The sequence below is a fragment of the Dama dama genome, chromosome 15 (genome assembly GCF_033118175.1).
Source record: "Dama dama isolate Ldn47 chromosome 15, ASM3311817v1, whole genome shotgun sequence".
In the NCBI taxonomy this organism is placed as follows: Eukaryota; Metazoa; Chordata; class Mammalia; order Artiodactyla; family Cervidae; genus Dama; species Dama dama.
The window spans coordinates 60,313,677-60,340,795 of NC_083695.1; the positions used below are offsets into that span (position 1 = coordinate 60,313,677).

General features: G+C 40.6%; 1 protein-coding gene across 6 annotated transcripts in view; it reads right to left on the reverse strand.

Moving 5' to 3' along the window:
• The window catches only part of CPEB3 (cytoplasmic polyadenylation element binding protein 3), a 193,087-nt gene that overhangs the window by 33,715 nt on the left and 132,253 nt on the right, over positions 1–27,119 (reverse strand). For all 6 annotated transcript variants that reach the window (XM_061162183.1, XM_061162184.1, XM_061162178.1 and 3 more), the window contains exons 7-8: positions 18,188–18,306; positions 4,171–4,285 (exon numbers count right to left, since the gene is read on the reverse strand). In XM_061162183.1, the coding sequence (XP_061018166.1) occupies positions 4,171–4,285; positions 18,188–18,306 (234 nt within the window). The remainder of the gene's footprint in view (positions 1–4,170; positions 4,286–18,187; positions 18,307–27,119) is intronic.

Below are 27,119 nucleotides of genomic sequence, written 5' to 3' on the forward strand. Positions count from 1 at the left end.
AGAAAAAGCTTCTAGTGCTGACCAATTTGACATAAGAAGATTTCTGTCTGCTACCACTTCACTGAACAAAAAGGATATAGTTATAATATTCCCCTTTCCTAAATCACAAATCAGGATGTGATTCCTAATATGTGTGGCCTACCAGAATGTTTGCACAGAATGTGTGGACTAAATGCTCTTAGAAAAATTCATCATATTCTCTAGATGTATGCCATACATTAGTGAATATTTACCTCAAAAAAATTTTTCCACTAGAATTTCCATAGAAAAGCCATCCTCACAACAGTTGGGGTGGGTGGGGGGGAGGGAGGGCAGAATGAGGAGAAGAAAATACCAGGATCCACAGCAGAATATTAGGGAAAACAAACAAGAGAGACTCATCAGAACAACAGCTAAGAAGGTGAAAGATTCAAAGATGACACGCAATTGGCAGGCTCCAGGAACTCAAGACTGATCTTTTCCGCAGGACCTGGTCAGATAAACTGTCAGGAGGAAGTCAAAAAGTGGAGGAACAGCTCACAGATGCCTCTAACTAGAAAGGAAGACTGAGGGTTTTTCAAGCCTGATCAAAGTTGGAAATGCATGGCTCCCAAAGTTGGATTACTGAGGCAGCCCCCAAATGAGATGTCTAGGTTCAGAAGCTCCAGTCAGAAGATACTCATGATTACAAACCAGGGGAGAGTACACTCCTTTTCCACTCTTTCCTGGTGGTCTCTCCTCAAAACTCCCAAGCCTGGCACTTACTTGCTCTCAGAGCAAAGACATGCAGTCAGGAAAGGTTCTCATGCCATAGGGATATGCAACAGGGAGATTTCTGCACTGAGATTTAGGAAGACATGTTGCTTACAACACCTGAATGAAGAGTGGCAATATGCTCTTACATGTTCAGGTGGTAGCAGGAGAAGAGATAGACAAGAGAGATGGACCAGCGCTTTCCTCGTACTGACTCTCTGAAGAATATGTACACTTTAGCCACACGGTGGCATGACGAGTCTACCCACAGCCTTTCCTAGTGTGGGGGTGGAGAGAGAGAGGAAATGGAAGGAAAGCAAGATCTGGAAACAGCAGGAGACTTCAGGCAAACCATCCTTGGCCTGCCATTGTCACTGACAGGAGTGATGGAAGGGAGAGACAAGAGACAGTAGAAATTACTTGACCTAGAAAAGGCAACAATCAGGCAATCCAACTTTGGGTAAACTCATCGAGATTTTCCATCGATATTCTCCTACTTTCAGGCTAATTTTTCTAGGCCCCAGATTTTTTTTACCAACCTGAATTTTTAAAAGTCACGCCTGTCAAAAGATCAGAAGGAACAACCTAAACTCAGTCAAGACAATCCACTTAAAACAGGTTGCCTTGTATCTTCAGAAGTGTTTGTGCATTTCTGTTTAGTGGGATAAGGACTGTATTATCATTTATTAGAGATAATGGTCCCTGTCTTACAATGGGAAAATATCAAAGACAAAAAACTTTATGAGATCCAAAAGGATAATTCTTGAGTGATGATGTTTTATTCACTGTAATGTACTGAAGGACCATTTCTGGCCCAGGATAAGGTGAAAATCAATCTGGACACACAAAATCTCACTTGTTGAGTACCAGCACTAGTATCTAGTTTAGGATCATCTTCTATATAGGCCTAAAATAGTTCTAAGACTTTCCAGAATTCAAACCACAATACTCCTGGAAAAAAACGCCCTCACATATTTAAAAACAAAAATTTGAGAATTATTATGTTAAGGAAAATAATTTAGTATTCAATTAATTGGGTTAGTATTCTATTAGCACATTTCTTAAATCTTTGACTTTATACGTGATGACCGGTTCAACAAGAGTGGGATGTCCATTCAGGGTGGTATGACGTGCACTTTCTCAGAGCCAGTAACACAGTGCGTGCTCATTACATGTTTACTGTTCAAGTGAACTGCACTGTATTCAATATAAGATTGTCTAGCAAAGTCAAACTGAATTCTTTTAAAAACAGTCTTCTATTCCAAGACACACACCGGTTCACAAAGCTCAGTGTGTTCCAAAGAAATTCAATTCTATGCACAGGGATAAAAGCTAACGATGTTAACTCTTTTCATCCAGACTGCTTGGCCTCCAATCTGGAAGTCTTGGATAGAGTAAAATTCCAGGATGCTAATGTAGATTTGTTTAGCCTTCTAGAAACTAGCTACATTTATAGGAGGTGCTGGCATGGGGGAACCTTCATTAGACTAAGTGACTACAGATTAATATCCAACAATGGCAAAAACAAAATTTTAAAACAAAACAAATTAGTTTACTTTTTAAAAAATGAACTTTGAGATTTATAAAACATGCATTATCTAGGCAGGGAACACAAAATCCAATTTCTGACTAGATAACTAAATATAATTCCTGTTTAACCCTAGAACATGTATCATCTTACAGACACAGAATGTTAAAGAAAGAATACAACTCAGCATCTTGGGTTTCCTGCTGTGCTGTCAGTGTGATCACAGAACGGTGAAAAACAGATGATCACAAATAGAGGTCCATATCTATCCTTTCAAATAATTTAAACAGAAAGAATAAAGGATGAATAATCTTTAAAAAAGCAATTTAGTTATAAACTACTGTGTCTTAAAACAGACATGAGATTAAAGTCAGTTTTGTTATTTTTACAACTGCAGGAACTCTTCTTTCAGAAAACTTTTTTTTCAGATTCCCATCTAAGAAAAAAGGGAAAGGGCTAAGATATTAAAACTACTTTGTGTTTGTCTTTAGTTCCAAAAAAGAACAGGATACTAGCAAGGAATGTCCATTTTTTTTTTTTTATAATATATTTGCAATTTAAAGACTATGAAAGGGGATTTTTCTCTTTCCACTCCTAAGCATATCACCAGCTAAAAAAAGCCAGGAATATTACACAGTGCCCCTACTCACACTTTTTTTTTTTTAAAAAGCACAAGCTCTTTAGAAACAAAGGGCTGCATTGGCCCTCATCTCATAATGCTGTTCACGTTTGAGCTGGCCCTGCTTAGACTTTATTCTCTGATGGCAGATAAAGGGGAAAGCATCTCTGCTGCTCTGCTTGCTTTCTTTGGGCAAGTTTGCCACTAGGATGAGAAAAAGACCCAAGACACCTGACTTTCTGAAATACCATAAAATTATAAACTCCAGTCATAATTAATTTGTTTTAAGGTCTTTCAAAATGGAATTATGAATACATCTTTACAGAGACCTAAACTTTTAACAGGAGGTTGGAGTTGAGATTTAAATAAATGCATTAGAAAAGGTGAGGAACATTCAGAATTAAGAAGTCACCAAAGGCACAGAGCTGTAGGGACATTTCATAATTCTGTTTCACAGCTTGATTTAATGACCTCTGCTTTTTCTTTTACTTTTTAAGTAGAATTAAGTCTACTTGTTTACACTAACATGAGATAACACTGCCCTTTGCTACTACAGTGGCAATGGTTACCTTATTTTTTCATCTTAGTTTCAAAAAATGAACTCAGCTATTTTAAAGCACTTTACAAACTTTGTTCTTACAAATAATTTTACTATATTCCACAGGCAATCACACTGATCTAACAAGCGATTAATTTGTCTTTGGTGCCTCAGTCGATTAGGATTCTGCCCAATTCCAGCAGGCACAATTATTTAATCATTGGAAAGGAACTTAAAAAATAAAAAACAGGGGCGCTTTCATGAAGTCAAAATAAAGATGCTCAAATACATAACTCACTTTTCAAAGTACATAAGAAAAAAACAGGAATCTGTTTTGCTTGGGAAGAGTTCAGTCTGATTTCCAGTAACACAATTTCCAGCAGTGGTTTGGCCCTGGACAGATTTCTGATGGGGTTACTTCTTTTTCTGTTATATATAACAATACTAACTGGCTAACAATGCACACTGCCAAATGCACTGCTATTATTTTTTAAATAATTGGTTGAACAGGGAATCACTAATTAGAATCCAACCCTCTGAAATAACAGTTTAATGAAATTCACTCTTGCAGCAAAAGAAAATACAACATCTTGGCAGAAAACATTTAAGGGTCAGCTCAGTGGAACTGATATGATGGCCTTCTTTTTGGAGACTGTGTACGGCTGACCAGAAGCCTAGAAAATACTGAAGACTAAACACACTGGGGATTGTTGTTGTTGGTTTTGTTGTTGTGGTGTTACTATTTCCACTCACCAGCTCGAAGGGGTCGTGGAACTCCCCCAACAAAGATAGTTTTTCTGGGGTCCAAAGGCTGTGAACCATCCATTACAAAGTCACTGTCACTTAGGTTCCATGGTCGAATTTGCACCTGAAAAAAAGTCGTTTACTTGGTCCTTACTTCATTTCCATTAACCCCAAATGAGAATAAGGTGACTAAAGATAAACCCACTGATTTGTGCATTGTACAAGATACACAACCCAAACAAAATCCAGTTATTAGTTAATGTAATCTCTAGACATATGCTATGAAACCTTCAGAAACCACCTGTGGTTTTAAAAAAGGGTAGTCTTTTATAGATAAGAGTCTGGGTTTTGAATAAGACCCATTTTAACACGTTTAACTGTTCATAACCTGTCACATTATAGCACTTAGCTTTTTAAGAGCTCACCTAAAGAGGGAATAGGAACTTTTAGAATATTTTCTAAAAATTATCTATATGTCTGGCTTTTAAATTATCACCCCTTAAAATGAAAACATTTATCTTTCAGCAATATGATTTAACACAGTTTAACAAGTTAGCACACAATTACCAGCAATATCAAATACTGAAGGGCACAGACTTATCTACTTTTGGTTGATCTGATTTTCCTAAATAAATTCAGTAAAATAAAGTTAAGTCTAGAAATGCAAGTAAATTTTCAAAGAGAAGGAAAAGAAATCTCTATGACATATTTCTTTCTATTTGGTAATGTCTCTTCACTGGGACTGACTCCCTGTCCATAGTTTATACTATGCTCTCCTTATCGTATAAAATATTTCACCAGAATCGTAACCTTAAAACATATTCCTTTCAATCCATAACTGAACTATCACAGAATAGCTTAAAACAAAACCACCACCAAAAAACCCACTCACACAGAAAGGCCAGTTTCAGCACGGACTGAAAACCACCTGGCCATGCGCTCAGCTGGCCATGTGTTCAAGCAGGCCAGCTCTAAGGGCGAAGAAACAAGCAGTGGTTTTTAAGGAACATGCCTCTCCTTTCACCTCATTGATTAGGATAGGAAACAAAACAGCTAAACTTTAATTTCCTTAGTATCAACAAAATTTTTCACTTTTCCCATTGCTCAACCACCAACACTTAATGCAAGGAAATATATATGACAATTTTTTATGTGGCTTGCCTTATATCCAGTAGTTCTTCTATTTGAAAGATAAATCTGCCAATGACACTTTCAAAACACCTTGAATCAACTCCAAGACTGGCATTGCTCATTAGAAACAGGCTACACATTCATTATGACTGTTACAAAATTTACCCCCTACACAACTTTTGGAGCTTTTATGACACAGTTGCCTTTACCAGTTACTGGAAACCATAAAATCTCCACATGGGGGAAAAGAAAATCCAGTTCTTTCCTTGTAAAATCTAGTCTGTTTGACTAAATTATCAATCCCTTGATATTTACCACAAAGACAGATTCACCAATACCATAAAAGATCATTTTCAAATGCCTTCATGAGGGCTCCTTATTAATGTTTAATTAAAAACACAATCTCCTGACACCAAAAAAAAGGATTCTAATGTCAACACACAAAAGACAAGGCAAATCTTTTTCTGTACAGAGCCCTTTTTTCTTCTAGTCTCATCCCTAGTAAGGTAGTTAAGGTAGCTTCAGGATCTGGTAATTCTATTTACTTTATGATAATTGAATTCAATCATATGGCTCACAAATAAAAACAATTCGTGTGTAATATCCGTAGTGTTCTGGTTTCATTTAATCAGAAGTACAGAAAATAAAGCCTCACACAATAGCTGGAGGTTGCTGTTACTTCAAAGAACTCCACAGAAGATCTCAAATCCGCCTGCTGAGATGCTTCACTGCTGCCTCTTCTTCCCTCTAACACCCTCCCCACCCCTTTATTACATCACACACAACCCATTCCCTTACCCTAGTCTTGGGAAAAATACAGGAAGAAGACTAGGGAGACAGTAATGATTAACCATATTCACAAAACCCACATTTCCCAGCTGCCATCACAAAACAGCTCCTCAAAGCTCACGCCACCGCGGATTCAGAGAAATGTCAACACGGGCCAACATCAGCACACTCTACGTGCTAAGCAAGAAATATTGTGGTACTGTTTGCACTGAGAAGTTTCATTCACACTCCAGTTTCTTTCTGAAATATAAGACCATTCTTACTCAGGAATGTTCTCCATCTTCTAAGGTTTATTCTCAGACCTCAGGGTCTAATATTCATGTTCTATCTTTCTGACTTACTCTTTGAATAAATTCTTTGGTCCCAAGACACGCACACATGCACGCACGCACGCACACACACACACACACACATACACATACACACACACACACAAACACATAGGATTCTCTACTCTTTTAGTCCCATACTTTGTAAGCTGACTCAAATATTTTGTAGAAAGGAATACAATATAAATAAAAGAACTTTTTGTTATCTTTATTTCTTTAATAATTATTTTTGAGAAATGTTGAAATTAGACCTCTATCTTAATTCAACACAAACTTCCCCTGGCAAAACAACTTTTACATCCACAGTGACTACTCTGTGTGTGTATATATGTCTTTGTAAAACAATTCTTCTACTATGTTGTCAAATAGGCTACACGCTGGGCAGTAAAAGCCCTAACATCCTAAGGAAAAGATAAGGCTGTCACCAGAATGGTGACGATTACTTTAAATGAAATTGACATGGTTCCAGTACCACTTCCTGAAGAAACCTGATCACATCTGGTTACAAAGGTGACTCCAGAAAGAGGCTATCTGGCAGACAGCACCCACGAGCCCTTTGCCCACGCCACAACCACACAGCACGGAACGTCTGTAGGGCCAGACAGGTAGCGTAAACATGTCAGGTTACCAGGACAACAGTTAGTAGGCAGGCAGTGACACTATGGAGTAAACCACTCCTTTTATTTCGTTTTATATTATACTTGATGAACAATGTTGTGTTAGTTTCAGCTATACAGCAAAGTGATTCAACTACACATATATGCGTGTATCCTTTTTCAAATTCTTTTCCCATTTAGGTTGTTATAGAATATTGAGCTGAGTTCCCTGTGCTATAGAATAGGCCCTTGTTGGTTATCTATTTTAAATACAGCCATGTTAAACCACTCCTTTTAAAGGAAGCAGACACTTCTCTCAGCTAGTATTTATCATTTGCGAATGTGTTGTCAGACTTTTCCATTTCTCAAAAATAGCTAGAAATTCAGATTTTTATGTGAAACTCCAAGATTTCTGAATGTTGGGAACTCATTCAAATGTGAAAGTCACTTGTACAGGCTAGACAAAATTAACTGCAGGCCAGATCATTTCTGTAGGCTCCAGTCTGTGATCTCTGGTTAGAAAGGTTTAGTTATCACACAGTTCACAAAGGAATGTTTTGTTTCATAAGCACTTATGAGAGAAAATATTAATACAAAAATGGTTTTCCCTTAGTTTCAGTTCCTTTTTTAAGCATGTATTCCGATGGAAGTTATGGTGAGGACCATAAACCTTCTAGCTGAATTATTGGTCTTCTAAACTTTTATCTTCTGATTTGATAATTGGCTTTGTATAAATGCTTATCTCCAAAGGCAAAATCTTTTTAAGGATAAAGGCAAAAACCAAACATAAAGATTGACAGCATAAATATACGAATTTATACCATAAAGTGACTTCAACAGCTTTCAAGAAATCTAAAACAATTTAATATTAACAGCAACAGTTAGTACTGAGTTCACAATGGGTCGTAAAGCAGCAGAGACAACTTGCAAAATGAACAATGCATTTGTCTCAGGGAACTGCTAACGAACGTACAGTGTAGTGGTGATTCAAGAAATTTTGCAAAGGAGATGAGAGCCTTGAAGATGAGGCGCGCAGTGGCTGGCCATCAGAAGTTAACAACGACCAACTGAGAGCCATCATTGAAGCTGATCCTCTTACAATTATACGAGAAGTTGCCGAAGAACTTAATGTTGACCATTCTATGGTCATTCAGTATTTGAAGCAAATTGGAAAAGTGAAAAGGCTCTTTTAGTGGGTATCTCATGAGCTGACCGGAAATCAAAAAAATTGTCGTTTTTGAAGTTTCATCTTCTTCTATTCTATGCAACAACAACGAACCATTTCTTGATTGAACTGTAATGTGTGATGAAAAGTGGATTTTATATGACAGATGCTGACGACCAGCTCAGTGGGTGGACAGAGAAGGAGCTCCAAAGCACTTCCCAAAGCCAAACTTACACCAAAAAAGGTCATGGTCACTGTTTGGTGGTCTGCTGTTGGTCTGATCCACTACAGCTTTGTGAAGCCTGGCAAAACCATTACATCTGAAAAGTATGCTCAGCAGTTGACGAGATGGACTGAAAACTGCAATGCCTGCAGCCAGCACTAGTCAATAGAAAGGGCCCAATTCTTTTCCACAACAATGCCTGAATGCACGTCACACAGACAACACTTCAGAGGTTGAATGAATTGGGCTACGAAGTTTTGCCTCCTGCACTATATTCACCTGGCCTCTCACCAATCGACTACCACTTCTTCAAACAACTTGGCAACTTTTTGCAGGGAAAATGTCTCTACAACCAGCAGGAGGCAGAAAATGCTTTCCAAGAGTTCACTGAATCCCAAAGCATGGATTTTTCTTCTGTAGAAATAAGCAAATTTATTTCTCATTGGCAAAAATGTGTTGACTGTAATGGCTCCTGTTTTGATTAATAAAGATGTGCTTAAACCTAGTTATAATTATTTAAAATTCACAGTCTGCAAGCACAGTTATGTTTGTACCAACCTAATAGCTTAAATTTCATTTTATTTAAAACAGAGTCATTAATAGGGATAAGGTTAGGCTAAGTTCTAGGGGGAAAAAATTAAGAAATATAATGCAGGTCGTTTATTTTGATAGGGTGCTATAACATTATTTCCTAAAAAGAAAATGTCATTGAAAATTTGCAAAAGCCACTAAGTTAAATAAAAAATGCATTTTTATTGTATCTTTAATAACAGGATAAGAACAGTTTTAGCAAGAACAGTTTTAAATACAAGTCTTAGGGCTTCAAGTTTCTGAATATGACAAAATCTCCCTATAGCTCTGGAACTCTCTCAGTTCAGATCACTATTTAGAATTTAGACATGACCTTGGTGGGCTACAGTCCATGGGGGTCGCAAAAAGTCAAGACACGACTGTGCTACTAAGCACACACTACCAATAAATAATGTTATCTTGAGCTCACTTTGCACATCTCATCCTATACCTGCTCTGGTCCTCTCCTTAGGTTACAAATACCTACCACTTGAAGGGTTCTACTGTGTGGTGCCTTCCTTTTCATTTGCTGGGCTCAAGGCAGCTCCAAAGAGCAACCAAACTGTTCAGAGGCAACAGTGCAATCTGGTGGTCAGTTTAGGAAATTACCTGACCAAACCCCTCTTTCAGGCCATTTGTTCTCTTTCCCACAAATTACCCATAAAGCTTATAGTTCAGCATCCCCCCAACCCAGCCCCATTTCCTTTTTCCTCTTTTCAGTACCCTTCAAACTCCTACTCAAGCTCTTCAGGAAAATGTCTCCATTTTTCTCTCCCTAATCCTACAATCATCCTTTTAATCGACGTGAATCAGAAAAACAACAGCGCAGAACCATCACGACTGCTCTCCCCAGTAAGCAGCATCCCAGCTCTTCTGACAGCCAGAATGAGTCAGCTAAACCGAGGTCTGCGGACATACAGCTGCGACAGCTCAGCTCTAGTGTAATGCACCCGAACCCACCCTGGCTGTCAGCACTTCTATTTTAAGCATCACAGCCCTCACAGAATGACTGGAGTGCCCCATAGTATCACAGATAAGCTAGTCTGTGGTTTCTGAGGCATCTTTATCTCATCCACGGTGCAAGGGGTTGTTTTATTATTATGACCACTATAAAACTAAGAGTCATAACGGCAATAATTGTGGTTGAGACTCTTCAAAGTATTTTCGTATTTGGTATCTCACCTCAACCTAATTTTCACCACATAATGCACTAACAAACAGCTCAGCCACCTTTGAGGAGTTCGGGTGCTACCTATTATTCTCAAATACTGTTTTCCACCCAATGGAGAGGAAAAGGAAATGCCCTCCCTGTATCTTCTACAGTTAAGTGGCCAGAAAGGACTTAATAGCTGCTCAGAGCCATTGGCCTTGATATGACTTCTGTACCCTGGCCAGGTCTGGGGCCACCAGGCAGAACTCCACTGGGACTCAAAGCAAATGAAGATTATTCCTCAGGCACCAACGGGTTGCTGGCCCCGGAGAACCTCAGCAAAATAGCCAGGATTCTTCCTACACAGGGAGCCAAAAGTAATCCCAGGAAATTCTCTTACACCGTCCTAGGATGCTCCAAGGCCCACCACCAGTATCCGGAAATAGTGCAGGTACAAGACGGAAACTGGTGCCATCTTTGCCAAGCTGCAGAGCCTGATGCGCAGAAACCACCGGCTCCACTGGGACCTTCGGTTATTGCTGAACAATTCAGTTGCACTCTGCACACTGTTTCATAAGGGCACCCAGTACAAAAATAGAGCATGCATAAACTGTGCCCCGAAAATGATGATGTACACCTTCTTGCTCTACACTTGATATAATAGAGCCATTATCAATTAGATGATATGATTAATATCTGGACTTAACATTCATAAGATTCAAGGAAACACCTTCCCGCTAAAGGTTCTCCAGACCCCCTCAGGGACACCTACATGTGTGTTAGTCACTCAGTTGTGTCTGACTCTTTGAGACCCCATGGACTATAGCTCTCCAGGCTCCTCTGTCCATGGAGTTCTCTAGGCAAGAATACTGGACTGGGTTGCCATGCCCTTCTCCAGGAGATCTTCTAGACCTAGGGGTCAAACCCCAGTCTCCCACATTGTAGGCAGATTCTTGACCATCTGAGCCACCAGGGAAGCCCCCAGGGACACCTGATCACTTTGGTGTTTGGCTCCCCCACCCAACTGCTGTCTATAATACTTCCATCATAGCACCTTGACTCCTTACTCCACTTACTGTTACATGGCTATTTCTCTCCATCGGACTCCAGGGGCCTCTAAGGCTGAGACCACTTCTCCGTGTGGGTCCTGACTGCTCAGCACAGTAGCCAAGCCTTAGTGAGTGCTCTGAGCTCTTTAGTATAATGGTGAATTAATGAAGGTTTTCCCGAGGGGCAGACAGTGGTGCTCTAAGAACCTGTCCAGCAGCTGTCCCTCTATAGCTGCCTGATCACTCTCCTCACTCCACCAAAAGTTACCTTCCAGAGACATAGAATTATAGTATGTCTGCTCACCAGTGGGTGCCCCAGGGCTTGGGCCTAATTTGCGAAAATTTCTGATGCCACCAGGGGACCCACTCAGTGATCAGAATTACCTAGTGCTTGTCACCACTTCTGATGTTCCCACATCACTCAGAATGTATAAGCATAATAGATGGTTTCCTTTTGAAAGAAAGAAGAAACTAGCACTTTTGAGCACCTACACTGCCCCATGGTGTTAGGCATTTTACACACACCGTCACATTTAAACTCACCATAACTGTTATGCTATAAAATTATCCCTCCTTTAAAGACAAAGAAACTTGTCAGTGTGAAACCAACTCAGGACTGAAACAGGTTTCTCTGACCCCAAGTCTATAGACACTCTTTCCACTGCAGTGATGTCGTGTGCCTGCAAGGCTCCCTGTCCTCCAGGCCACTGGCCACCAGCTCTGCTTCACAAAAGTCAAAATAGTCAAACTTCTCAAATAGTCAAATAGTTAAGACTTCGCAAATAGTTAGACTTTGCCAAAGTCAAAATAGTCAAACTTTGCAAATAGTCAAATAGTTAGACTTCACAAATAGACTTCGCAAAAAGTCAAAAAGTCTGCTTCCTTTAAAAGTCAAAATACATTTTTATTTGTGAGCGATTAATCTCTCTCCTTTCCAATCTCATATGGCCTGTTCTCAATGCATTAAGAAATGACCCATAGACTCTTCTTAAAGCTACTAACAAAACCAGCAGTTAGAAAAGCTCGAAAATGATTTCACAATGAAACTGGCACTATAGTCAGCTATTTTTTAACTTCTAGGTTCATAGCCTCAGGCGCTCGTACTCTGCAGCCAGACAATTTTGTCCAATGTCTACATAAATGTGTATTTTCAGCTCCATGGTGCTAGGGCAAGGATGTTGTCCCTGGCATGCTGTTCACTAAAACTCTTGAGAGGAATGTACACATAAAAGCTCAAGTTACCTAAGTTTTTCCTGGGACGAAGCCTATTCTTTGAGCGAGCTTCACGGAATACTAATTCCACCAGAATCTTCACAAGTATAATCCCCAGAGAGGTATATAATATGCTGGGTTAAACAATCTTAAACACATTTATTTATTGCAAAACTCTTCAGAACTTTAATATATCAATGTTTCCCAAATGTTCTTGGCTATTAAATCTTTAATTAAAGGAGAAAGCGGATATAAAATCTACAAAACTGCCCGGTAAGCAACACCTGTTATTATCAAGAGCAGACCTTCTGTCAGTGATCCTCTCAAGAGACCACTCACTGTGTGATGAGACAAGTGTTCTTTAGAACACACTTTGGAAAACCCTGAATACAGTCCTTTAGGGGGTGGGGTTGGCTATTTCATCCCCTGGTTACCATCTTGTACACTGCAACTGCAGCATCTTTTAGGCCTTTCTAGAAAGGAATAACAACTTTCAAAGACTTAAGCACTATGAAACTCTGGACCCATTTGCAAATTCAGAGATTCAGGGAGGGAAAAAAAAAAAAAAAAGGACTTATGAATAGGAGGTACTTCTCTCATTTTAGAGGAGGAATTCTTTCTTTGGAGAAATTCTTATGATGGGAGGTGCCCAAAGCAGGAATTTAGCCTGAGGACCCAAGGAACAAATAAATAAATCAAGAAGATCAGAGTGCTAAAGATTTCCAAGGTTGAGATAGTACACAAAACCAGATTTGATTGAGTCAAGATAAAATTATTGTTATTGTCTTAGGAAGTAGTAGGTGGGGAATGAAAGAGTTTGAGCAAATATACCAAAACCCAAGGACTGAGGCCATCAATCAAGATTGCCCTATAAGCCCTTAACTGTTTTTCCCAATTTAATTTCCCTCTATTCCCTTCATACATTGGTGTTCCATCTGAAGTGTTCTGCATTATACCACATTATTTCTCATTTCTGTGTTCATACTGTTATGTTTCTCCAAAATGTCTATTCCCTCACATCTCTACACTTCTGGTCAATCTCCAAACTCCCTTCATTCTTCAAAGCCCCATTTAAGAGACACTTCATCCAAGAAGCTTTCTTTCATCACTCATGCTACATATGAATTGTTCAAAATATTTAATCTACATTTTACCTTCATTATAGTCATTATTTTTCTTAATCTGACAAATATTTGAGAATCTTTTATTCACCAGGCTCTATAAATTTGTGTACTTACACATTTTTCAAAATCTACTCATTATACTATTAAGCTTTTGAACACTTGTTTTTATGTCTAATTCAAAGTATTCTGATTCACAGTAACCAATACTAAGGTCTTGCCCCTAGTAGGCACTCAAATATGGTTTGAAGGGAAAAAGGAGGGCATAGCATTTTTTAAAGTTATATGTGGGCTGGAGATAGCTATAATAGAAGGTATGATTCACTATCGAATGGTGCAGTGATCAGAGAAGGCGTCATAAAAGAGATGACATTTGAGAGGAGTCTGAAAATGAGGATAGGAATTAGAAACTGAAATGGGGGCAGAAATATTTTAGTTGATTGGAATATGGGGTTCAGGAGGAAAGCAGAAAAAGTTAAGGTTGGAAAAAAATTTGAAGTCAGACTAGAAAAGTCTTAAATCCTAGGCAAAATAATCCCAGTTATTTTTGTAACTTTAAAAAGTGACTAAAAAATTCTAGAGATTCCTCTGATATATAAATGGGGGTAGGAGACACTGGAATGATAGATTAGGTAGAATTAAAAATTAAAGAAATAAACCAGCTTCTATTTCCAGTTTCCTTTTTTTCCCTCCACCATTTGTTTTTCAATTTTTGTCTTTCTAGTTTTAAATGGATGGCCTGAACAATAACCTGAAGAACTGGCCTTACATAAGCACACGTCAGTTTGGTAAGACAGTTTTTAAAATATATAGCAATGTCGATACATCAAGTTTTAGGATATTTATAAATTGTGATTGTGCTATAAACTTTAAGGAGGAGGAATTGAGAAACTTCTCTGACGCTCCCTTGGTGTTTGCTAGCCCATATCTCTGGCCAAAGTGTTCTAGAAGTTAAGAATCATGACGTCTTCTTCCTCACCTCCTTTTCAGGGTTACCGTTTTCAGCCCCTCCATCTGTTAGACCCTCTCAGGTTTCCTCTTCTATCAGTCTGCTGTCTTGAACCTTCAGGTTCCGCCTATTTATACATTCAAAAAGTAAAGTCCCCTTAACAAGAGGGACCACTGTCAGTGTCTGCCTCCTTCACCGGAAGCACGGACAAGGACACAGCTGTCCTCTGGGATGCCTGGGACGTGAGCTATGGAACTGCTCTTGCCAGAGGAGGGGGAAGAACACACACAAATCTAGAGACTGTGCGATTACTCCTGCTCTTGCTAATTTGTCTTTCATTCTTTAAGCCTGAGGGATCCTCTACTCAATACTCTGTAATGGACTACATGAGAAGAGAATCTGAGAAGAGTGAATATATGTACATGGATAACTGATTCACTCTGCTGTACTCCGGATACTAACAACATTGTCAATCAACTGTACTCCAATAAAAACTATAAAAAAAAAAAGACTGAGGGGTTAATTATCAGGCCATAAATACAGTTTCTTTTGCCATCTTTCAGGATCAGACTTATATATAGAGTAGTCTGAGAGGAGTCATTTAATGAAAGGTAATCACTGACCAGAAATAGAACTACCTGAAATCCACTAATTATAGATTCATTTGAGTTAAAAAACAAACACAATCTCAGAAAGGGTAAGTAAGGGGAAAGCTTTTTATCAGGCACTGTATTAGGAAAAGCATGTGATTAACCTAATCCACACAAAGGGAGCGGGAGGCTGATTGTGGAGAAGGGAGAGGCAAAGGAGAGAAAATCTGTGAGATCCCTCTGGAACATGGGGTATATTTCCCAGGAGAAATTCAGGGAGGATTGGACAGAACTCAACAACAGAATCAGGGCACTAAGAACCTGAAAGGCGGCCAAGCTAAAAAGCAGGAAGAGCAGGAGAGTCACAGCTCTGGTCTGGTGAGTGACCTCTAGAGGCTGACTTTACCTAGAGCTACTGCCGAGGTCCTCATTTACTCCCAAAGGTTCAACCCAGCTCTCACTTTCTGTGGGAGCATCCAAGATGAGGTAGAATGTACTGAAATCTGGGCAGGGGGAGAGGGGTAGGAATTGGGGGGAAGTATGGCCAAATAAGGCTGGGAGTGGAAGATGTGGAGCGAACGCCAAGAAAGAGAAGGTTTCAAAAATGGAGCCAAAGAGCCGGAACCCCAAATGGGATCCAGTTCATTAGAATTATAGGCATTTGGGGACTTTCATGTTTCCCATGCTAAGTTTTATTTAAATTGCTTATGCTGGAAATTCTGAGTATGCCTGGGTCAAAGAAATATGTGATCAGCAGCCACCTCTCAGAACTCACCAAGCTCCAATAAAACTGCTTCATTTGAGCTCAGAAAACGGAAACTGCAATAAGGAAGAAATTTGTAGAGACACAAACAATGGAAGTTAGTTTCCCTATAAACATTTCCAAAACAGGTAATTACACTATTTAATTTCAAAAGTCCTTCATACCAAGGGTAATATGCATATTTGGCATGAAAATATTCAACAGAAATGGTGCTGCCTCCATACCACCTCTGTCTGCTCATCCCCTCTCACAGGGATGTCCAGTCCTGGGGTGAGCTTTCCCTGACCAAGCACACGATCCATCTCCTCCCATACAGCCAGAGCAGGCCCTGCTAAGGTACACAGCTCTGTCTACTCATCTCCAGGCTCCTCCCCTCAATTCAACAGCTTCTTTATCTCCTGTGGGTATAACTCTCTCAATATGTACCTCTACCTCTCTGTCATTTGATAGATACAAACATATCTCAAATCCCCTTCTACAGTGTACAACCAACCCCACCTTAACACTGCCGAGCTCACCCCCACACCTCTTCCACTGATGTGTCAGGGGCAGCCTCTCTGAAGGGTGACCATTTTCCCCTGACATCTGACCTTGCCAAATTAGGCTCAGTCTGTCTAATTTCATATTATTCCAAAGAGGTTTACAAGTTACTGCAGCTTTCTTATTATTATCTCAGAAGAAACACACTCCCATTCCAGTCAGTCCCCATGTTTCCCTCAACACAGCCTCTCCATGCTGTTTAATTTAAGACCAAAGTTAACAAAGGCCCCCTACTCTTTTTCCCAACCTACTATTTTCTACTGTTTTTCTGTATAGCTACCTGAATAGCTACCCTATCCAATGTTGTTTACTGCTGTTATAGAAACTGGATAATGGCCCCAGAAATGGAAAGTTACAGAGGTACTTTCAAACTTGCTGAAATCCTTGCCTCTTCTTCTACATCAATCACTGTGACATGACTCAGGGTTTCCTTTCCTTAGTAACTCTCTCTCCTGCTTTAAATGCTGCCTTCTCCCACTTAGAGGTGGCCAGTCCTGGCATCATTCTTCTGCAAATAATTATAAACCCTGTTCCATTTTTTTCAAAAGATGTTGCTCAGTAGATAAGCGCTGATCTCGCGCTCCCCAGTCCTCTAGCACCATGTTGGAGTAGCAGCACTGTTTGTGCAAGTACCCGACCTCATCAAATGCTTTCACGCACATTTTCCTCTTATCTGAGCCTCTCAACATCCCAGACAGGAACTATTGGTCTTCTCATTTTATTGGTGAGGAAACCAAGTTGCAGCAAGGATTAGGTGACTTATGCAATCAAGCAGATATTTAAATGCTAGAATCAAGACTCAAACTGGGAGCTTTACATCTGACCACAACTGCTGCCTCATACATGTTTCTGAGAGTAAACCTTGCTGTTAACCAAGCCCACACCTCTGGTTAAGTCTTACAGGGATGCTGCAGGCCCCGTGGTAAACATGTGCCTTGGCCCCTTAGTCCACAATACTGTTTTTACTCTATTTCCCACTCTGAGTATCAGGCCTTGACACACAAGTCTCACCCCTATCCCAACCTCCTTAGGGATCATTGTTGTTTAGTCACCAAGTCATGACCGACTCTTTGCGACCCAATGGACTGCAGCACGCCAGGCCTCCCTACCCCTCCCCACCTCCTGGAGTTTACTTCTGCCATATTATTCAAGTTTTTTCTTCTGCCCTGAACAGTCTTGCCTCTTTTCCACTGATATCCCCTCTGTCAGGAGAAAGGTCTTCCTTTCTCACCCACTGACTTATTCACTCACACTCTTTGGCTCAGAAACCACAGACTCAACCACAAATTGTGCAGAAGTGTGCATTATGTATGGCGTTGGGTCCATGTTCCCCATCTTTCCCCACCCCTTCTCTGTTTGAAGCTATTCACTCTAGAGTGTAAGCTCCTGGCCCAGAAGGCTCTATTTAGCCAGCTGTGGGTACCACCCAGCACAAAGCTTTGCATTCAAAATCACATAAACACCGAAGATTATGATCTTTTATTTTTTAAAAAAATAAATAAGTCACTCCTACCCTTGATCTGAAATAATGACAGAAACCAGCTGCCAAAACCACGAAGGGCATTATTTACTTCAATTCAGAGTTTCTGAATAGGAATTAGCTTAAAAGAACTGTAAAGTGAAAGACAAGGGCACATTTGTTTACATGCAGTCCCAAACATATAAAACCAAAAACTGAGAAATTTGTTATTAGCTCCCCGTCAACAACAGTCCAGCGCTACCACATAGCGAAGTCACCCCGGGTAAGAGGATCCTAGTTCCCAGCATTCTCATGACAAGGAGAAGGTGATCAACTATACTGATTGTATACATGCTCTGGAAAAGCAACAGCTGGCTGCACGTTACTTACTGGCTTATCCTTGATGGTGGGGCTTGACACACACAGGTACAGTTTCCCGTCTTCCTCTAGGCAGGCGTCTATCAAAGCTTGTACCGAACTCTCCTCCTGGAACAGCAGAAAGGCATAGCCTTGGGGAGGACAAAAACAAAGGGGTGGGGGGAGGAATCAGTAAATTAAACTCAAAGTACCAATTAAAAACTCATCTATTGTTTCACTTTGGTAAGTTCTTACTAAAATCTAAGAACCTGAAGTGGGACATAGGGAAGAAATAGTCACTGAGACCCTCATGTGCCAGGCACTCTATTCAGTTCAGTTGCTCTGACTCTTTGCGACCCCATGAATCGCTGCACGCCAGGCCTTCCTGTCCATCACCAACTCCCAGAGTTTATTCAAACTCATGTCCATCGAGTTGGTGATGCCATCCAGCCATCTCATCCTCTGTCGTCCCCTTCTCCTCCTGCCCCCAATCCCTCCCAGCATCAGGGTCTTTTCCAATGAGTCAACTCTTCGCACTCTATTCGATACTCATAAATTTTACCTTGATTTCTAAAATGACTCAGGGAAGCAAGTTCAGGTCACATCTATGGAATTTTCATTATATAGCTTTGGTCAACTTTCATGAGGGTTGGACACAACTCAGTGACTGAACAACAACAACAAGAGGTTCACTGTGGCCTGAGCCACAACTGCTCTTGAAACAAGCATCACCTGGCCTCCAATTTTTATAAAGCTCTAGGCTTCACACGTGCTTCAACCTGGATGAGTGCTGAAGACACTATGTTAACTGAAAAGAGCCAAGCACAAAATACTATATATTTTATGGAATGCCCAGTATAGGCAAATCTATAGAGACAGAAATAGATTAGTGGTCTACTGTCCAGGGCCGGGGGAGTGGAGGGAATAGATACTGTGTTTCTTATGGGAATGATGAAAATCTGCTAAAATTGATTGTGCTGGTGACTACGTAACTCTGTTAACATACTGGAAACCACTGAACCATACATTTTAAATGGGTGAACTGAGAATCATATCTCAATCAAAGTTGTCAAAAAAAAAAGAAGCTCAACAATAGGCTAGTATTGTCTTTATATGTTATGTCTGATGGTGATGCTCTGTTTCTTCAAGGATATTCTCCTGCCTCACAGCTGAGTACATGATCTGCAAACATGGACATGAGCTGCAGGATGTCTATAGACATGCTGAGCTTTGTCCCATTCAGTAAGATTTACTGAGCAACTGTTTCAGACGACACACAATCTATGGATTATGAGGAATAGTGAGAGGAACTAGACTTAAGTTCCAGCTGTCCAGAGACTTACATGGTAGAAGAAACAGACTTTAAAACAATTAACTACTTGCTACAAAGCTGAGGGAGATAAATGGAAATATAAAGTACTGTGGGAGCCCAGACAAGCAAGGAAGCTGACTTGAGAGAATCAGCAAAGACGTCAGAGAGGACAATAGGTATTGAAGGGGCCAGCTCTGGCACATGCTGCCACATTGGCAGCTAAGCAAAGGTCCATCGTGAGTTAGTCTAAACTTGAGTTCAACTGTCTGACCTCTCTACAATCCCTTTAGCTTTGCTAAGTCTCTCAGCTGTCACCTCTACTCCCAGTCCTGCTAGTGACCTCAAAGGAAATGATCAGCAATAAGGCCCTCCTCTGGCACTCTGAGGACCAGAAAGATCTAAGTGGTGAAGGAGGATAAGAACCACCACATTCAGAAGCTTTGCACACATCAAAGAAGCTAATCGACTGGCCTAGAAGCGAAGCTCGCTGGAGTCCTGAGCAGCATGTAATGACAGCGGCAGTGGACAATGACTAATGGGTACTCTTTATCTTCTCCTCCAGCTCCTCACCTACTATACAGAGCATCCAAGCAAACACAACAGGACAAAGATCAACCATGACGCAGCACACCAGGAGTGGCCAACGCAACAGGCAGACGACAGGACACAGGGGAAAGCACCCGGCCCACAGGAATGGGTGTGGAGCCACAGGAAGGAGACTGCCTAAGTGGCGGGACCCAGAGTTGTTTCCTGGGCTTCGCTTCCAGGCTGGATGGGCTAAGGGATTCGGCAGGTGGCCAGGCAAGAACAATCAAACTTAACTGAAAAACCAGAAAGGATAATACACCATTTCTTCATAGCCTCTCTCTTTTGGAAATAATATCAAATGATTACCAAGCCCCAGGGAATCTATTCAAAGTTCAGTGTTTCCATTTAATGTGAGAACATTAATTAAACTTGCCAAGGAGAGTATTAGAGGTCAGTGGGTTAAAAAAATGCAAAGATCACAAAGAGGAGGTCTCAGCACATCTTCTCAAACCTCCTGCCTCACCAAGTTAAATCTTGGTGCAAATCTTCCATAAAGGTCCTGAGAGGCATACTGAACATCCTGTTTTTGGAGAGGACCCCGTGTGTACAGTAAGTGCAGCAGCACATCAAAAAGGCCTGGGGATGGGACAGCTCAGTGCACAAGCTCAGCTAGCTCCTTGCCTCTGCAGGGCCATGGAGCTGGCTGCACCTTGCTTGTACATTGCTGCCTGCCTCCTACAATCTTCTGCATCACATCCCACACTGGGTTCAACTTGGGCATCAGAGGAAAGGGAGGGTATCGCCCCATAGCAGCTGAGTAGCTACCACAAAAGTACACAGATTTTTCACTCAGGCCTATTTCACAGCCATAAATGTCAACACTGGTGGTAGACAGAGTAAAAACAACTGAGAATCACAAGTAAAAGCCTGTTAACAAATGTTATTACCAAGAAAAAGATCTACAACTTCTTTTCCTTTCCCAGAGAATATGCCATAATACTTTACCAATTTCTTCAGAATGGCTCTTTTACAACAAATGATCTCTACTCCCTGAAGCTGCTACTCTCAGTAATGCTACTCTCAGACATTCTCTTAGCACCACAGAGAAGGGGTGTAACTCAAGTGCAGCCAACCCTGCCTCCTATCCCAGGCCTTTCAACCAAAGTAAAGTTCAGAGACACCCCAACAAACCCATGAAAACAACTTCATGAGATGTTCACCTACTAAAACACCTTCTGATACCTCAAGGTCAACCAAACCCAGACGACAACATAAGTCAGAGGATTAAAAAAAAATCAGGAAGGAAGAAAACTTCAAACACATTCCCCTTTTGATCTTCAGAAATTTGAGGTCAAAGCAAACAAAGCAGAAAAAGATGCCTTCAAGAATAATAAGGTCAACGTGAGATGGAAATTAAATCAATGATTTACTAAAAGGCAAATTCCACATGGCACTGGAGACAGAGCCCTGGATTAGGGACTCAGCATGCCTGGATTGGGGTCCTAGTCCTCATACTTACTAGCTGTGTAGTAGTAATAGTAGCTAACATTTATTGAGCATCTGCTAGGCACCAGGTGCGGTTTCTAAGTGCCTTATGTGTATTAACTTTTTCAACTTCACAACACTCTGTGAGGCAAGCACTACTTTAAATTCTGTTTTACAGTTAAAAAAACTTGAAGAGGGACTTCTCTGGTGGTACAGTGGATAAGAATCTGCCTGCCAATGCAGAGGACACAGGTTTGATCCTTGGTCTGGGATGATTCCACATTCTGCTGAGCAGCTAAGCCCCTGTGCTACAACAAGTAAGCCCGTGCTCTAGAGCCCTCGAAAGGTAACTACTGAAGCCTGAGTGCCACTATATACTGTGCTCTGCAACAAGAGAGGCCATCGCAATGACAAGCCTCTGCACCCTAATGAAGAGTAGCCCCCACACAGCAACGAAGACCCAGAGCAGCCAGAAAGAAAGAAAGAAAAAAAAGAAACCTGAAGAGTGATTAAGTGACTTGTTTGATGGTGACTGTTCCAATACCCACTTAAGTGGTGAAATCATGAACTAGAACTAGACAAGGAATCTTGTCTCTTTTACCTGTAAAATGAAGAAACTAGTTATTTGTCCTGATTATCTTACAGAGATGAAGGTTGTGAGATGACATATGTAAGGTGCTTTGAAAACTAGGATATTGTGCAAGTGTCAATTTTTCTTTTATTGCATTTTCATTTTTGTGTTATGTAAAATGTTTTAAGTATTTATTTATTTTGGCTGTTCCAGGTCTTAGCTGTGGCCTGTGGGATCCAGTTCCCTGATCAGGGATCAAACGCGGTTCCCCTACATTGGGAGCAGGGAGTCCTAGCCACTGGACCACCAGGGAAGTCCCTGTGATATGTAAAATTAAACTGAGTTCTACATATGGTCTCATTATAAAAATCAGAGTTCAAATGAATGAGATACACTCTCTTCTTTGCATTTGTAAGCATTTGGTGAATAAAGGCAAGTAATCTAGATACTAAAGGAAAACCTTAAAGGTTTTTGAATGACAGCTTGAAAAATTACTGTAAACAAACAATAGGGTAACTGAATATTTGTTTTCATATATCATTAGCTAGTTTTGTCAGGAGACAGAATGATCCAATGTGGTATTATTTGTTGATTTTAATACAGTCTTTAAATAAAAGCCTATTATACCTAAAAATCAAACTCAAACTGTCACGATGATGGCAGGTTCTTCTATTAGTTTGGTTTGAAAGGTGTAAGAAAAAAAACCTTGGCCTCAAAATTATAATTCCCTCCATCTTCCTGTGCCATGTGAGCCAGCCAAGAGATTATAGGGTTATAAAAATCAAGTTTCCGAAATGGTGACCTTCTTAACCAGGTACCTACGAAGTGTGATGAGCTATCAGAGGCCCTCAACTCAGAGCCAGTCTGTTCGTGGAAATCTGGGCTCTGAGGAAGCAGTAGGAACTCCTGGCATGGTCACCATCCCCACCCTGGGTTATGGGCAGAATGGGTGGCAGGAAACTGCTTGCTTTCCCACTAGTGCCAAAGAGGTTGGAGAGGAAGAGCAGGGCTGTGAGGGATTTGGGGACAAGCCTAAACTGACCAATGCGCTTCTCTGGGGAAACAGGTATAGCATGAGGGCAGGGACTTACGGGGATAATTCCATTTTATTTGGCCAAGCTTTTGAAGGATAAATTTAAAAATTTTTCCCTAACACCTGAGAATGCATTACCACAACCTCCAAAATATTCTTGGCTACCTTTCAAAAACAAAGCTTCCTAAGTTCCTGAATACATAATTTTTCATGTTACATTTTTTTATATTTGATCTCTAGCACAAATAACAGTCACCACCAACTTTACCACCACAAACACCAGCTATTAAGTGCTTAAAATACAGGATCCTCTTTGCTAAAAATAAACACTTTACCTCACAGTAATTCTGAGGTAAATACAGTTGCTGTTATTACCATTTTACAGATGAGGAAAACTGAAGCTCTGAGAGGTTATGGGATACCTCAGATTAAAACCTAGGATTAAATTTGGGATTGGAACTTAGGTCAGCTTCTGGTGGTCTCATTCTTTATCCATTAAGTTGTACTGTCTCACCTAAAAATGATGACATAAAAATTTTAATACCACTAGCAAACAAGTACTCGCCTATTTATTATTTGTCACTTTTGTGACAGTGATCATTTGACAGTGGTTTAGTGGCAGGAAGCGGTCACCTGTGCTTTAGTCCTACAATTTAAGGTCTATGCAGATACATCCACCCTAGAGCCCACAGAAACTATATTAAGAGCTTATAAAACCAAACAATCTCAGCTAAAAGAAAACTCTATTAAGAAAAGTTAAAATGATGAATTTCAAAATAATCAGGAGAAGTTTAGTTTTAGTTTTATTTAGGTCAATCAAATTTTCATATTTAGTAAAGACATCAGTTTTCAATGTATTTTTAGGTAACGTATTTAGAATGAAGGCTCTTGAGGGAGTTAAACAGCAGATCTCACTAAATTAGATTTTAATAAAATGAACATCATCCTCATAGTAATCATCAACTTACGCAAGAATCTTCAGTGGATGCTAAAACCATTGTGTAAATTTGGGAGGAGATATAAGTCACTCATGCAATCTTAAGGTATCACTTCAAAGATTAATTAGTATTTGCAAAGGGACAAAAAGGTTCTTTCACAAAGGAAGAACCTGGCCAACAACACCATAACCAAATGATCACATTGACCGTCAACAACAACAGGGCCAACTGACCTTAATGTGCCTCTCGTATTATGTCCTTGGTGCAGCATGTCACCTGCTACCAGTGTTTCCCCTGCATCTCATTATAAGGAAATAAACCGATCATTCAAATTAAGTGATAGTCCATAGAGCATCCAACATGAACCCATCAAAAGACACAAAAGACAAAAGGCCTAGGAAACTATTTAAATTAAAGTAGACTAAAAGAAATATAACAACTAAATGTACGGCTACACTTTGACCAGATCTTGGATTTCTTTTTTAAAAAAGAAAAAACTCTAAAAGACATGACTAGAACAATCTGGATACCTCCTGCTCTCAGAAGATATGGTGAAGTATTTAGAGGTGACAGTCTTACTGTCTACAGCTTACTCTCAAACGATTCATCAAAAAACAAAGGGGCTTCCCTGGTGGCTCAGTGGTAAAGAATCTGCTGGCCAGTGCAGGAGACACGGGTTTGAGCCCTGATCCAGAAAGATTCCACATGTTGTGGAACAACTAAGCCCATGAGCCACAACTATTGAGCCTGTGCTCTAGAGCTCAGAAGCCACAACTACCGAAGCCTGTGCACCCTAAAGCCCGTGCTCCACAAAAAGCCACTGCAATGAGAAGCCCACACATGGCACCTGGACAGCAGCCTCAGATCTCCGCAACTAGAGAAAGCCCACACAGCAAAAAAAGCCACACAGCAAGAAAGACCCACAGAAGCCAAAAACAAATAAATATAGGTGGATATACATACACAGGCTTCCCTGGTGGCTCAGCCAGTAAAGAATCTGCCTGCAATGCAGGAGACCCAGGTTTGATCCCTGGGTCAGGAAGATCCCCTGGAAAAGGGAACGGCAACCCACTCTAGTATTCTTGACTGGAGAATTCTATGGACAGAGGAGCCTGGCGGGCTATAGCCCATGGGGTTGCAAACAGTTGGACACAACTGAGCAACTAACACTTTCACATACATATACACATACTGACATGAAAAAAAGAAAAAGCAAATAAAGCAAAATGCTAACTTGCGAATCTAGAGGAAGGCTATACAGGCATTCACTGTACTCTTATACTTTTTGTAGGCTTTGAAATTTTTCAAAATAAAAATTTGTGGAAAAAAATTAGAACGACAAGGTCTTTCTGGCAAAGAGGGTAATATACTCTCTCAATCTCTAAAGAAGTGTGTGATCTTTTGAAAGACCTAATATTTCTTAAAATCAACTAGCGCTCTTAGTGATTTATATGTTTAAGTTATCAACTACAATGGTTTGAAAACAATTTCAACTTGCACAGCTGTGCCCTGAGCTGCAGCTGCATTCATAAAATGGTGACTGACCAGGGAGGGCCAGTTTCTGGTGACAGGAAATCAGCACCAGAAGGAAGGATCCAAGGTCTGGACAGAGAGAGATCTTACTCCCTGCATAGAACCCAGGCTCCCCGATTTCCTGTGACCTTCTTAGAGAGACCTGAAGGACACCTCTCCAGTCAGAGCTGTGTGGGTTCAGACGTTTTCTGGCACAGGGAGTCTGCTCCAAACATTCTCCCTGACCTTGGCTTTGAGGTCAGAGGACTTACTTGGTTTGCCTCAGGAGTCTTTGCCTTTGGATTCAATTCAACAGAACCAAAAATGTTTAGGAGTTTCAAGGTAGGACACTAGGCACTGAAGCTATGAAGATAAATAAGCCAAGAAAGAAATCCTGCCCTGGAAAAACTCAGCCTGTAAATAAGTGACTAAGGAACAAGAAAAGTGTTAGATTGGGGTTATATCGTATAAAACACTGAGGAGAAATAAATGTAGCAGAGAGGCCCAAACATCAGGAAAGCCATATCGTAAAGGGTATATCTGGATTGGAGGATAATTGCTTTTCTAGGAAGGAATGGCAGTCCAAGTTCAGGAGACAGCACAGGCCAAGACTTGGAAGGGTCAAAGGATTGGCTTCTTTGGAAACCAGGGAGTAGAGTTTATTAGTTAAGAGTATGTGATTGGGGGTGGCAGGTGAAAAAGGATGAAGCCTGCTGCCTGGAGAACACGGTAGATCTCTGAAGTGGATTCCTTATTCAGCCCCATCTTGGATGAGAACATCTGACCTCCAAGATGTATTGAACACTTACTACGCACCCTAGGCAATGCAGGAGAATTCTAGCATGAGCAAATCCTTGTACTCCAGAAATTTATAAACCAATACATGAAGATCATGAAGAATAAGTATCAAGAAAACGCTAACCTAGGAACAAAGCATTCAGGGCCCTTAGAAGTACTTTCTAAAATGTATTTTTAAAAGTTGGACTTCATAGAAGGAAGACAGATCTTTCAGTGAAGAAGACATGGATGAAGAAATCAGGGAAGACTTTCTGTCGGTGGTAGCATAGGAGACAAGTCTTACATGAAAAACTGGAGGAGGACATTCCAAGGGAAGGATTTAGCCTAATTAAGATGCAGAGATGGCTCAGCAGGTACTGCCCATGGATTCTTAAACACTTCCCTGAGATTTGGAACCAAACATATTTCTTTGGCTATCTTTGCTACATAGAGCTGAGGGGAAAACATTTTCGTTCAAGCCTGTTTTGTGTTTTCTATTACACTAGTAACTGTTGCTTGGTGGGCTTGCTGCTTGGCAGGAGGTATGGAGGAAGGGGAGAGTGGACAAGAAAAGTCTGATGGGTGGTGAACCACCTCAGAACTGAAAACTGGCAGTCTGCTTCCTGTGTTCTTAGTAAAGTCCTGCAGTCCAGGGCAGTGACCTGGGGCATTTGGGCTTCAAGTCTGCTGCGTTTACACAACCACACATTCCCTATATAAAGAGGTCCTTGTGAAGTCTGCCAGATCTGTCAGTTCCAGTCACCATCAGTTCCAACAAGCACCTGACCAAGAAAACTGAGATCAGACTG